This window comes from Pipistrellus kuhlii, unplaced genomic scaffold, assembly GCF_014108245.1.
Source record: "Pipistrellus kuhlii isolate mPipKuh1 unplaced genomic scaffold, mPipKuh1.p scaffold_m20_p_59, whole genome shotgun sequence".
Taxonomy (NCBI): domain Eukaryota; kingdom Metazoa; phylum Chordata; class Mammalia; order Chiroptera; family Vespertilionidae; genus Pipistrellus; species Pipistrellus kuhlii.
Genome location: NW_023425561.1, coordinates 399,739 through 412,500, shown reverse-complemented (window position 1 = coordinate 412,500; position 12,762 = coordinate 399,739). Strand labels below are relative to the sequence as shown.

Here is a 12,762-nt window from a genome sequence, read left to right as displayed (position 1 = left end):
GAGATTACAGGGTGGCCCGCCCTCATCCCAATCCCCAGGCATAAGCAGTGCCCCCATGGCCAGTGCCTGCCTGGAGGAAACTGGGCAGGGAGATGGCTCCAAACGGTGAGGAAAGTACTCTGGGCCTGTAATGTCTACAGGAAGGCCCAGGCTCCTCGCTTCTCCCTCCCGGGGCCCCGCCCACCTGACCGTGCCAGGGAAACGCCCAGGAAGTGCCTGGGCCACCCTGGAGCCTCGGCTGCCAGCTTCTTGGCCTTGGGGCCTGGGGGGGCAGGGCTGGTCCAGAAGTAGGAGTGGGGTCCGCACCAGGCCATAGGGGCTGGACCCCCAAACACCTCCCCTTAACCCTGGCAGGGTCTCAAGGGCCCCTCAGCCATGGGAACAACTGGCCAACCCCTAGGCCTGAGGGCTTCTGGGTGGGAGTCCCCCTGAGCCCAGCTGTGACAGGGTCCAAGCTCAGCCACCCTGCCCAGGCCTGGCCGTGTCCAAGCGAGTTTGGGGCCACACTTCCAGCCCTCACCGGCCCTCATGGGATCGAGGGGAGTCCCCGTGCTCCTGGCCAGGCCGGAAGTGAGCCAGGTGGGTGCAGAGGAAGGGCTAGGAATCCAGGCAGCCTCTGACCACCCCCTCACCCCCCCATCCCTCCTTCAGGGAGGATCTTAGGGGAGGAAGGGCCTAGCTAACAGCTTCCTGCTACCTTCCAGGAATGCAGCAGGCGGGGGGGGGGGGGGGGGGGGGGAGCGGGAGGAGGAGCCCTGGCTCGCCCCTCCCTGGCAGACACCACCTTCCCAAGGAGGCCTCTGCTGGCCCAGGAGTCGGGAAGCCTGAGCACAAGTCCTAGCTCTTCCCCCGAGCCTGTCCGCTCTCCTGCAAACGGGTCACCTGGCACCCAGGGTGCTCCAGGCCCCGCGCTAGGACACGGTGCCAGGCTGGAGGCTCCAGAGGGCCGCGTGGCCAGGAATGGGGAGGCGCCCAGCTCACTCACAGCTCCTTGTAGTTGGCATCGTAGAGTGTCGCCCACTTGTTCTGCTGATGTGGTTGCCACTTGATGGACTGGTAGTTGGGGTCCAGGTAGGAGCCACTGAGGCTGTCATTGTCCTGCAGGAGACCTGGAGGGGGGAAGGCTCTGTGGGCCCTGCGCCCCACCCCTCACCTGAAGGGCCGCCCCCGCAGGGCCCCGCAGGCCAGCCACGTACCTGGCGAGGGGGCGCCTGGCGGGTGCCAAGGCGGTGTCTGGACCCGGGCGATGCTGAGGGGCAAGGAGCCAGGGCCTGGGGAGAGGGGGCCCTGGGGGGGCCAGGGCGGGGAGGGGGCTCGAGGCGGGTGTGCGGGCAGGGCTGTCCCAGTGCCAGGCTCCTGCTTGATCATCCCGTTCAGCATCTGGGCGTTGAGGGTGTTGGGGGGCGATTCGGAGTGCTTCCTCTTCTTGGAGGGGTGCGTGGGGAGCCTGGAGGGACAGAGGTGTGCGCCATGGGGGGCTGGTTCCCCCTGAGCCCTACCCCCTGGCCGTGCCCAGCCTCCTTCTCCACCCTGCTTCTGCCGGGTATGCCCAGCCCTGAGGACACCTCCTGCAGGAAGCCCCCCCGGCTTGGCCTCCACAGAGCTCCCCCTCACTCTGTGCTGTCATTCCCTGGTTCCGTCACCCTGTCCGACCCCGAGCTGTGGAATCCAGGCGGCAATAGCGACACCGGACTTGCCCGCGAGTCCCTATCGCACGGCAAGGGGCCTGGCCCAGAGGGCTCAGAACCGGGGGAGTGAGGAGGCAGGCCTCACCCAGGGGGCGTGCGGCCTTTCACCCCACTTTAGCCAGCTCCTTCCTCTGTCACCCAGTGTCACCCCAAGGGAAGCCTCGGCCGAGCACCCACGGGCCACAGAGGCAGGGAGGAGCGTTTCTTGGAATGCGGCAGAAATGTGGGGGGCTGCACAGCACCCCTTCCCCTGCTTGACAAAAAGTTTTGGCAGTGGACTCTTTCCTTGAACTAAACCTCCCAGGATATCACCTTGTAGCCCGGCCAGTGTGGCTCAGTGGTTGAGCATCGACCTATGAACCAGGAGGTCAGGGTTTGATTCCCAGTCAGGGCACAGGCCCAGGTTGCAGGCTTGGTCCCCAGTGGGGGGCATGCAGGAGGCAGCCGGTCAATGAGCCTCTCTGATCATTTACGTTTCTCTCTCCCTCTCCCTCTCCCTATTTGAAAGCAATAAAGATATATATATATATATATATATATATATATATATATATATATATATATATATATATATATATTTAAATCTCAGTGTGTAAAACAAAAAGGCAATTTTGCGGGTTGGAGGCAGGCCAGGGAGCTCAGGTCCATGTTCAGCACCTCCTCTGAGCTGAGGACCCCAGGCGGCTGGGGAGTCACTGGAAGCCACTCTGACCTTCCCAGTTCCGTGACCGGCAGCCAGGCTCCCAGGCAGCCAACGGGCGTGGCGTGCCTGCCCCACCAGGCAGTCCTGAGCTCTTGGCCGTGGCCGGAATACCTGCCCCCTTGCTGGTCACAGGCGGACACACACGCTGACCCCCTGTCCTGGGGCCGGAGCCTCCTGCCCTTCCTGGGTTTGCCCCGTCCCCACCTCCACCTGTCCTGCCTGCACCCCCTGACCCCCCACCTCATCTTCCACCCGGGGAGGGGAAGCCCCGTCTTACTCAGCTCCGTGTTGCTGCAGCAGCTGGTGCAGCATCTGGGACTGCTGGGTGTGGTGCAGGTCGGGGGGCACCAGCCCCTGCCCCATGGCAGCGTAGGGGGGCATCGGGGGCTCCGCCTTCATGTACAGGTCCCGCTGTAGGACGGGGTAGTGAGGTGGGGGAGGCGGGGGCGGTGGGGGGCCCGGCAGGTGGGCTGGGGGTGGGGGCAGGTGCTCCAGGCGGGAGGGCCCTCCCATGTGGCACAGGGTCTCAGGGGTGATGGTGCGCAGGAGGTGAGGGTCTGCAGAGAGAAGGGGGCAGGCATCAGGCACCTCTCCGGGCACCAGCGCTCCCTGGCCGGGTCTCCCCATTCCCGCCCCTCCTGGGGCAAGCCTGGGGCTGCCCTCTCACCCAGACCAGGTGGGAGGAGGGCTGGGCAGCCTCAAGGCTGACCACTAGAGGCCTGGGCAGGGAGGCTGGCCTCAGCCTGGGGGTGCGGCCTTTCACCCCACTTTAGCCAGCTCCTTCCACTGGGCCCGGCTGGGAACCTGCTCCCTGAGCCAGTCCCCCCTCCCCAGCTCCTCCCTGGGCCCCAGGATGGAGTCTCCTGAGACCCCCAGGGCGGTCCTGGGGCAGCATCCTCCCAGCAGCCCCCCACCAGGCTCCGGGCCAGCGCCCCCCCCCACCCCCCGTCTGAGGGGGGAGGCCTGCTCCTTTGTTCCAGGAGGCATTCCACAGATGTCTTTGGTAAGATAAACAGAACTCTTGACCCCTCTCCAGGCCGTGGGGAGGCTGCTGCCCGTGATCCTTCTGCCTCTGGCCACCTGGGGGCCACGGCACCCCAGGACGCAGGGCGCGGAGGGCCGGGAGCCTGGGAGCCTCCCCCGCCGTCCACTTACCGCCGAAGGGCGCATCCATGATGGCGCCGGCGGGCAGGCGGAGGCATCGCCGGAGGGACGTTCGCTCGGGGCCGGGCCAGGCTCCCCACCCGCCCCCGGGAAACAATGGCAGCGCCGCCCGGAGTATTTGACCAGCGATAATGTGGCCCGTGGGGCAGCGCTGGCCCCCTCCCTCCGCGCCCGCCCGCCCGCCCGATAAGGCCGCCCCAACCACTTGCCCCAATCCCAGAGGGGAGGGCGGTGCCTGCTGGACTCACCGTTCACCTGCGGGGGCGAGTAGGCCTCGGAGCCCGAGTCTGGGGGGGAGTCAGGCAGGGTGCTGCGGGAGAGGGGGGGTGTCGGGAGGCAGCTCTTCTGGGGCCAGGGGCCAGGGACCCCGAGGTGGAGGCAGCCAGGTCTCCTCACTCACACCTGCGGGCATCTCTCTGCACCAGCACCTCGGGGTGCCCGGCAGTTGTTTTGTGTGTGGGGGGGGTGTCTTGAACTCTTGCCCAGCACTGCCTCAGGCCTATGGGCAACTGGGGGCCATCACCACTGTCCCTTAGGATGGCACAGGTGTTCAGGGCTCTGTCCCCAGGCGAGGGCCTTAGCCTGCCCCTTTCCTTTGTCCACTGAAGCCCCTACTTCCAGACACGCAGGGCCTGGGGCTGGGAGGCCTGGGGGCTGGGAGGCCTGGGGGCTGGGAGGCCTGGGCTGGCCCACCAGGGCAGGTGTGGCGGGCAGGGAGCCAGCGGCGGGCTGGCTCTGTTGTTCCTGCAGGTTGGTTTTATCAGCAGTCCCAGCAAAGGAACAAACTCAACCCCGAGAGGTCAGCACGTCCTGCGTGAGGCCGGTGCTGGTCAGGGAGGGAGCGTGTGCCCCCCGGGGTCCAGCTCTCTGGCCATCCCTGGTCCCCAGCCACAGGGACACGGCCTGGGCAGACCCCAGAGTGCCCACGCTCCCAGACAAGCCACCCGCCCACCCCACAGCCACGCGAGGAGGCCAGAAAGTGCTAAGGGCCAGGGGGGGCTGACCCTCCCTGCGGCCCTGGCTGCTGACCAGGCCTCTCAGCCCCACGGTGGGCCTCCCGGTCGGCTCTCCGCCTCCCCTGACAGTGGCTCTGGGTGTCTCCGTGGGTCAGGGGCTCTCACACCCTCCGACCCCCGCACCTAAGGCTCCGAGCCCACAGCACTGCCCCTCCCCCTGACTCCTCCGGGTGCCCGTTAGCCCGGGGGTGCAGGGATGGACGGCGCCCTCCCCATCTAGACCTCGGACCCACAGCCGGTGGGCCCTGCCTGTCCTGTTTACTTCTAGAACTCTAGCCTGGCAGGGGCGGGGCAGGAAGGCCCAGCCACGGAGTCCTGTGTGGCTCTGGTCAGGCCTTCCCCCACCCGCCCCCCTTCCCCTCGGGGTCCGCAGCTACGCCCTGACCCCCAGCTGGCCCCTGCTGCTCAGCCTGGGAGCCAGGAGGTAGTGGCGCCCCAGCATGCCTGCCGGTTTCCACAGCACCTGGGGGGGGGGGCCATGGGGGCGCACTTACAGAGAAGACACCGGGGCTGACCCAGGGGTGGGGCCGGGACAGTTATTTCCCCGGAGACAGGGTCCCTGTCCCCGCTAGGCACCCCAGAACCTGCTCCCACACCCTCTGCCGAGCGCACGGCCCTGACTTCCCCAGGAACAGTGTCCGGGCTGCCCTGGCGTCCGGCTGGCCGGGCTGGTGGCCGCCTGGACCCTCCGTCACAGCCAGACCCAGCGAGCCCCGAGTCAGGCCATCGCTGGGGACCCGCTGACGTGGGCGGGGGCCTGGGAGGCGGGTGCTTGTGCGGGCGCATCAGGTCGGCCAGCTCCCCGCAGCCACAGCACACGTGGCTGAATTCACGACCGAGTGGACGGAGCCGTTGTAGGGAGGGGCGTTTGCGTGTCCGCGTATGTGCACATGTGCAGGTGAGTCCATGTGTGTAGGTGGCCCCGTGAGTGTAAACAGTTGTGCCCTCTGGTCTCACCCCCTGCTGTCCACTCTCCACACGGCTCTCAGAGATTCTTCTAGCACCTCCGTCAGCCTCACCCCTCCTCTGCGCGGAGCCCCGTGTCCCTCCCCAGCCTGGCCCTCGTTCTGCCCGCCTTACCTGCCCACTGGGCAGCCCGACCGCCACGGCCAGGCCTTGGCCAGCTCCTCCCAGGCCCCCGGTCACTGGCCCCGCGCCCTGCCTGCCCCGGGGCCCTGCTTCTAACCCACCACACGCTCCCTGCCCTCACTCACCCTGGGGCATAGGGGGCCTTGGGCTCTGCCTTGATGGGGGGCCCAGAGCCCCCCAGGAAGGGCTTGGGAGCGGCGCCCATGCCATTGTTGTTGTTGCAGTTGAGCGGGGCGCTGTAGCTCGGGGGAGGGAGGGGGCCGTGGCGCCCCGGGGAGGGTCCACCCCCAGGTGGGCTCAGGTGGAGGACCCCGCTGGAGCCTGGGATGGCCGGCTGCCCGTGGGCGTAGGAGGCGGCGCTGGCTGGAGCAGAGATGTCGGGGAAGCAGCTGCGGAGAAGGGGGGAAGCTCAGCGCCAGCCAGGACCCCAGGCCCACCCGCCAGGCAGGCTGCGGGGTCAGCCTGTCCGGGCAGGGCTGTCACCTCCCGGGCGGAGGCGAGGCTGCAGGCAGGGTGGGAGGCGGTCCCGGCCACTCACAGGTCGGAGGCGTCCTCCTTGCTGATGTACTCCTCCAGGATGCTGGTGTCCAGGTTGGAGGGCTCCAGGGCCCCGCTGAGGTCGTGGCCTGCGGGGAGGGGCAGACGTGAGCCGCGAGGGGTGGGTGCAGCTCCCCGAGGCTCCTGGGCCTCTGGGCCCAGCCCTCCAACTCACCCCAGGCAGGGCCTCCCCCCCTTCCTGTACCCCCCGTGGGGCAGAGTCCCTCATCGTCCACCACTTGACACGGACCCCAGCCCGCAGGGCCACCTGGATTCAACAAAGAGGGGCAGGAACCAGAGCGCAGGCCCGGACAGACAGCTGCTTCCTGCCCTCCACCCCCCTTTCCATCGTAAAAGGGGCTGTCGTCCCCCTTCCCCGCGGGGGCTGTGAGGAGCTAGATGCCCAGTGGATGCCCGCCACCCGGGGCCCTGCCCTGCCCTGCTCAGTAGCCGGTTCCACATGGGGGCACCCGGGAGGGAGCATGAGGCCTAGTAGGTGGGCCACACATCCTGGGGGTGGGGGGGTATGGGCTGGGGGAGCCTCCTGCACCCCGCGGCCCAGCTTACTCCCACTGCGCATGCCCATCAGCCTGAAACAGGCTGGGGTGCCTGGCCCCGGTTTGGCACAGGTGAGGGGCGCAGAGCGGTACGGGCCCGGGCCCAGGCTTCGTAGCGGCAACATGATGGCGCCTGGGCTCGCGCTCCACCCGCCCGCTCCCGGGCCCTCCTAGCTGGCCGGGCCCTCCCACAGCAAAGGCGGCCCCTGCTCGCTGGCGTCGGCGGGGAGGAGCGGGGAGGTGCTGGCCCTTCCCCTCCCAGGGTCACCTTGCGGGGGGAGCCGGAGGGAGGGGTGATAAGGGGGCTGACGTGGGAGATGCGTCAGCCCCGATAATGGTGGACGGCCCCACCCTCGCCAATGGCCTGGGCTGGCAGCCCCACTGAGGCAGGGGCACTGCCCACAGGCCCCGGAGCTGCGCCTGGGACTGGGCCTCACGTCCGTCCGCTCTCCCCGCGCCCCGCTCCCCCCGCGCCCCCCCCCCCCGCCTCCCCCCCGTGAGCCCGGTGAGCTCAGGCGGGCCCAGGAACAAATCCCGGCTCACCTCCTCCCCGCTGGGTGACACTGGGCAGGCCAAGCACCCTCTCTGAGCCTCAGTCTCCTCCCGGGTAAAATGGGGGCAGGAACAGCAAACCCTTTCTAGGCTCGTTTTGAGGGAGAAGCAAGTTGAGGGCTGCGGGGTGCCTGGCACCGAGCGGGTGCTCCGCAGACGGAGCGGCTGACCTCACTTCCCATTTCCAGAGCCCTGGGGTCCCGGGAGCCCCCCGGCCGGCTCCTCCCGGCCCCGGCCGGCATTTCAGGAATGCTGAGCCCCGCTTAGGTGATTAATGAGGGCTAAGCCCTCCTGGGAGTCACGCGCTGCCTGGGACAGGCCCTCCTGCTGCCCCCACCCGGCTCGCCCAGCCGGGAGCCAGGGACACCCACCGAGCCCGGCCAATGGCCGTCCAGGGCCCCATGAGGCCAGGCCAGGAGGAGCTGCTCCAGCCGGGGATGGCTGTCTGCACACCGAGGTTCTAGAACCCCTTCTATGCTCTGCGCCCCTCCCCCCATCCTTCCCTGCTGACCAAAGGCCCACGGACTGAGCGCCTACTGTGTGCCAGGCCTGATTGGAGCCAAGTACACGAACAATCACAGGGGCTCACTGCACGCAAGTACCCGCAGGCTCCTCATGGCCATGCGGCCATCTTTCCCACCTGGGATGGTGACCGTGACCGTGGCAGTGATGGTGACGGGACAGATAGCGACATGATGGTTCGCCTGTCTGCCTGCCAGGCCCACACCACGCTCTGTGCTCTATGGGTTTACCTCCCAATCAAGTCTGCAGCTCCATTCCCTTCGCACAGAGAGGGCAAGTCCCCGGCCCAAGGCAACCCAGCAAGGGGAAGGCAAGCCCAGGTGCAGGGGCCTGACTACGGGGGGAGGTGTGGTTGGTGCTCACTGAGACTTCTCGCCATCCTGGGACCCCCACCTGGTGGGCAGGGCGGGGAGGGGACTCCCGGGGAGGACCAAACCCAGGAGATGGAGCGGGAGCGGGCACCGCGGGGCACCCCCCTCAGCCGCCGAAGCTGCAGGTCGGAGACTGAACTTGGAATCCGCGGTGAATGATGGGGTGACGGAGTCACGGTGTTGCTATTTATAACAGGCCAGGCCCCTCGTTCCTTCCCCCTCTCCCCTGGCCAGGAGTGTTCCTAATCACCCCTAATCCTCCTGCCCACCTCCCCCAGGAGAGGGGGCTGCGGCAGAGGCATCCTGGGACCCTAACGAGAACCAGATGTGGTTGTGGGGAGGAGAGACCCTCCGTGCCAGGGGCCGGGTGGACGGAGGGGGGAGGAGGGGCCCCTGGGGCAGGACGGGGTGGGGGTGGGCCCATGGGTTGGAGACAAGATTGAGATTTGGAGGTGGGTGGGCCTCCCGAGGAGCAAGGACCCCACATCTCTCCTTTGCTGGAAGCCCTGGAGGCCTCCCTGGTCTGTTCCCCACACTGCCTTCCCCCCAAGCCACGTTGGGGTCCAGCCACCAGGCGATGCCCACAGCCTACCCCCCAAACCACGAACCACACTGCAGATTTCTCACCGAACATTCCAGGAGGACAGGGTGGGGGTGGGATTCCTGAGGCTGGGGCGGAGCCCCCAGGAACCCAGGAGGAAGGCAGGGCCCCTGGCACTCTTGGGGGTCCCCTTCCCCCACGGTTCCCGAAATAGCCCTGGAATATGGCTGAGCCAACAGCAGATACCTGTCAGCAGGAAGCCGCGCCTCCTGCTGATCTCCCAGACCTCCTCGAGAGACCTCCCCACGGCCAGAACATGGTACCGCCAGGTCACAGCAGCACCCGCCTCCCCTCCTCCCGCCCTCAGCACTGCCCATGCTCAGGGCCTGAGGCCCGAGGCCAGGCAAGGTCGGCCCTGCCTGCCCACAGCCGCCTCTCCTGCCCCTTCTCCTGCACTCTCACTGCACTCTCCATGGTCCTGCCTCTGCCCATTCTGACCCGGGACAACCCCGCCCGCCGGCCCCTGCCCCACATCAGGCCCTTTCCACAAGCCCCAGAGGCCCCTCCACGCGCGCTCCAGGTTGGGCTTAAACGGAAGTTCCTCCCAGGTCTCTCCCTCCTGAGCGGTGGCCTTCCTCCTCGCTCACCAGCTCTCGGCTCTCTGGCCCGGCACAGACCTCACAGTGGTGGCGGGTCTGCCCACGCCCACGGCTCTCACTCACTCCGTGGTCACCGTGCCCAACGCCACCACACACTGATAGAACTCATCCTTCATTCTCATGACAGCCGCTCAGAGCAGGTGGCCCTCTTGTTCACCACTTTACAGATGAGGAAACTGAGGCTCGGGAAGGATGAATGTCCTGACGTCGCTTGCAGACGCGGGAGCTGGGTGGTCTGGGACTCCGCATCTAAGCCGGCCGTAGGCACGCAATACGTGTTCACCGAACAGACCAGCAGAGTGGCGAGCCGGACCCCGGAGCCAGGCCTGTCTGGGTCTGGGGACCGCCGCCCGGCAGGCCACACTGTGGTGGAAGCTGGGGCCAGACAGGGCCCCTCCAGGTACCGTCCCTGCCTGCTGAGCAGTGCACCCAGATGCTCCTCATTAATGAGGCCCTTTATTACCTGCTTCTAACAGGATCCAGACGCTGCCCCCTCCCAGGAGGCTGGGCCTGGGCTGCGGGACGGAACCCCTTCCCTCCACACCCCTCCCTCCCTCAAGGCCGCTCCGCTGGGCAGCAGGGGACGGAAGGGACACAAGCCAGGTGCGGGATGAGGGATGAGGGCGGCTGGGGGCCCAGGTGGTCCTCCGCCCGGACCCCTCCCTTCTCCCCAGCCTCGTGCTCATGCCCACACCCTCCCCACCAGCTGCAGCCACTGGCTGAGTCTCGGCCATTGTCCTGGGGGACGGGGGAGGGTGGGGACCCGGCACAGTGGGTGGCTTGTGCCCTGCCCACACCCTCCCCCCTGCCCGTCAATGGGGCACTTGTCAATTCATGCCCCAAACATGGCGGAAATCCCGTCAGCCACGTGGCTGTGGGCTGGGCAGGCCAGGGCCTCAGGATGCTGGCCAGGCCACGCTCACCTGGACCTGTGTCCCCCCACTGTGCGGAGTGTCCTCCCCCCGTGTTGGGACCTGAGGGGCGCCCTGGGCCCCAGCAATGGCAGGAGGGCAGGGTGGCAGTGGTCCGGAGACTGCCCACCTTGGCATCCCATGATGCCCTAAGGGACCCCTGGGGTCAGAGCAGCCTGTCTGCCAACGTAGCACCACCCGCGTCACAGCGGTGTGACGCCCTACAAGTGACCCATCCTCCAGGGGCCTGGCTTCCTTCTCTCTCAGGGGAGCAGGGCCCAGCGCGTTCAGCGGGACAGAGGGAGAGCGCCTGCCCCAGGAGGCCATTCCCGTTCCGCGTGCAGTGCGTCTCCATCTCTCTCGGGACCCCATCTCCGTTCCTCCCGCTGTCCCGCGGTCCCCCAGGCCTCTCCCCTTTCCTGCAGGTTGGCTCCGGAGCCCCTGAGGGACTCCTGCTGCTGTGCATGACACAGTCCTACCCACCGCCAGGCCTTGGTGCTAGCCATCCTGCCCCGGGTCAACCCCTGCCCGCCTGCCCGCCTGCCCACCTGCCCGCCCCAGCAACCCCTCCGCCACCCCAGTCACAGAGGGCCCCAGGGCGAAGGCTCGCCTCCCAGTATCCACGGAGCTAATCAACATGTCCCAAGCCAGTTCACACTGGGACGGGCTCAGTGGTCTCTCCCCTCCCTGGGTTTGGCTTTTCTACCTTTATTAATATGACCTGTGGCTACTGTGATAACTGCTAGCTGCCCCCTGTGGCCAGGCTTCTCCCTTAAAACGCCTGCAGGTCAGATCCTGGGACTTGTAAGCTGCCCTTTGCATCCCTGCAACAGACCCCCTCACCGAGGGCTGAAGGACACGGAGGCGGCTCCCAAGCCATTGCCAGCCAGTCCTTAAACCGAAGCTACGGGTGTCTCTGTTCCCTCCCAACTTCTCGTTAAAAGTGCGGAGGATTCCCGAATGCTGCAGAGACCACCCTCCTCCAGGGACCCAGAGCCTCCGGCTGCCCTGAGGACGCAGCCGTGTCCTCCTCCCGCCGCCATGCGACTGGCTGCCACCCTGTCCTCTGGCCGACACCAGGCTGAACTCACAGTCCCAGGATGCTCCAAGCCAGGCCCAACGGCACTGACCCCACTGCTGTGACCTGTTCTCAGGGAATCACATCAGTCTCAGGGGCCTCTGCTTTGCTCTGGGGATCCCCAGCCCTAGGCACCCCAGGATACCTGGGGGGCCCTTGGAGTCCATGGGACTGCATTAGTTCCTGCCTGGGGCCCCAGCCTCTCCCACTGGGACCAGGAGAGGCGGGCCAGAGAAAGGCCCCTCCCCACGGAGGCGGGACAGACCCTGCAGCACGGGGCAGGGGCAGGTCTCCATCCGTATCCCACACACATGTGCGCGCACAGGGTGGACTCCCAGCCAGGTATCCGCTGGCACACACATGATGGCGTACATACGAACACACACATACACACTGTGGCACACCTCTCCCACATGGACACACGCATGTCAGCACCTAGCATGCTTCATATGAGCTCTTTCATCTCAATTATTATTTGTGGAGCATCTGCCATGTGCCAGCGACGATGGGAGGCCCTGGTGGCCCAGCAGGAAGCAGGATAAATGAGACCTGCTTCCGCGGAGCTGACATTCCCGAGGCAGAGCCACACGATAGGTCGGTCAAGTCCGTGGTGGTTTACTGGTGACAGAGGCTGCAAGAAAACAAAGCTGAGCACAGGCCAGGGGCCAGGAGAGGAGGGAGAAACCACTGTTCTAAGTAGGAAGGCCAGGCCAGGCCTCACCGAGCCAAGGTGTAAAGGAGGCGAGCCGCAGGGACCTCTGGGAGGGGCATTCCAGGCGGGGGAGCCCGTGCAAAGGCCCTGGGGCACGAGCATGCTTGTGCATGTTCCCATCACAGCGTACGGCGCACGCGTGTACACGCGTGCACACAAATGCACACGAACTCAGGCCAATACACCTCTCCGGCGGCTCCAGCGGGAGCCAGATCTAACTGAGCAAACTCAGTGTCAAGACCCGCAAGTGCCCTGACAAAGGCAGCCCCTGCGAGGGGGTGGAATCACCCTGCTCCCACCCAGGCCCCAGGTCCCAGGCCCCAGGCTCCACAAGGGAGACCCGGGAGGGAGAGGAGAGCACAGGGCCTGAGAGATGAAGAGGGGAGGGAGGGAAGGCCCAGAGAGAGGGAGGGCCTCACACTGCACAGGGAGGTGGAGGCTGTGGCTATGCATTAGGGGGCTGGGAGGACGTACGTCCGATGGAGGAACTTTCCACGGATGTGGCCTGGAGGAGGGGGCGGGGTTCCCTGGAGCCTCGGCCCACAGTCCAGGCCAGCGGGGACCAGACGGGGGTTTGCCCTTCCTTCCCTTCCTACTCTGGGCCTCGGCACCCCGAGGCCTCACTGTTTATGTCATACGACCGACCGTGACCTTCTGAGGGA

The 12,762-nt window shown here is 66.8% G+C and overlaps 1 protein-coding gene across 7 annotated transcripts in view; it reads right to left on the bottom strand.

Moving 5' to 3' along the window:
* Positions 1 to 12,762, bottom strand: part of MYRF (myelin regulatory factor) — a 30,299-nt gene that overhangs the window by 12,435 nt on the left and 5,102 nt on the right. For 5 of the 7 annotated variants that reach the window (XM_036417328.2, XM_036417323.2, XM_036417324.2 and 2 more), the window contains exons 2-7: positions 6,199 to 6,286; positions 5,786 to 6,049; positions 3,804 to 3,865; positions 2,669 to 2,948; positions 1,197 to 1,447; positions 986 to 1,109 (exon numbers count right to left, since the gene is read on the bottom strand). In XM_036417328.2, coding sequence (XP_036273221.1) covers positions 986 to 1,109; positions 1,197 to 1,447; positions 2,669 to 2,948; positions 3,804 to 3,865; positions 5,786 to 6,049; positions 6,199 to 6,286 — 1,069 coding nt within the window. Of the gene's footprint in view, positions 1 to 985; positions 1,110 to 1,196; positions 1,448 to 2,668; positions 2,949 to 3,546; positions 3,670 to 3,803; positions 3,866 to 5,785; positions 6,050 to 6,198; positions 6,287 to 12,762 lie in introns of those variants that run through there. The other 2 variants (XM_036417330.2, XM_045574094.1) reach the window with 2 other exon arrangements.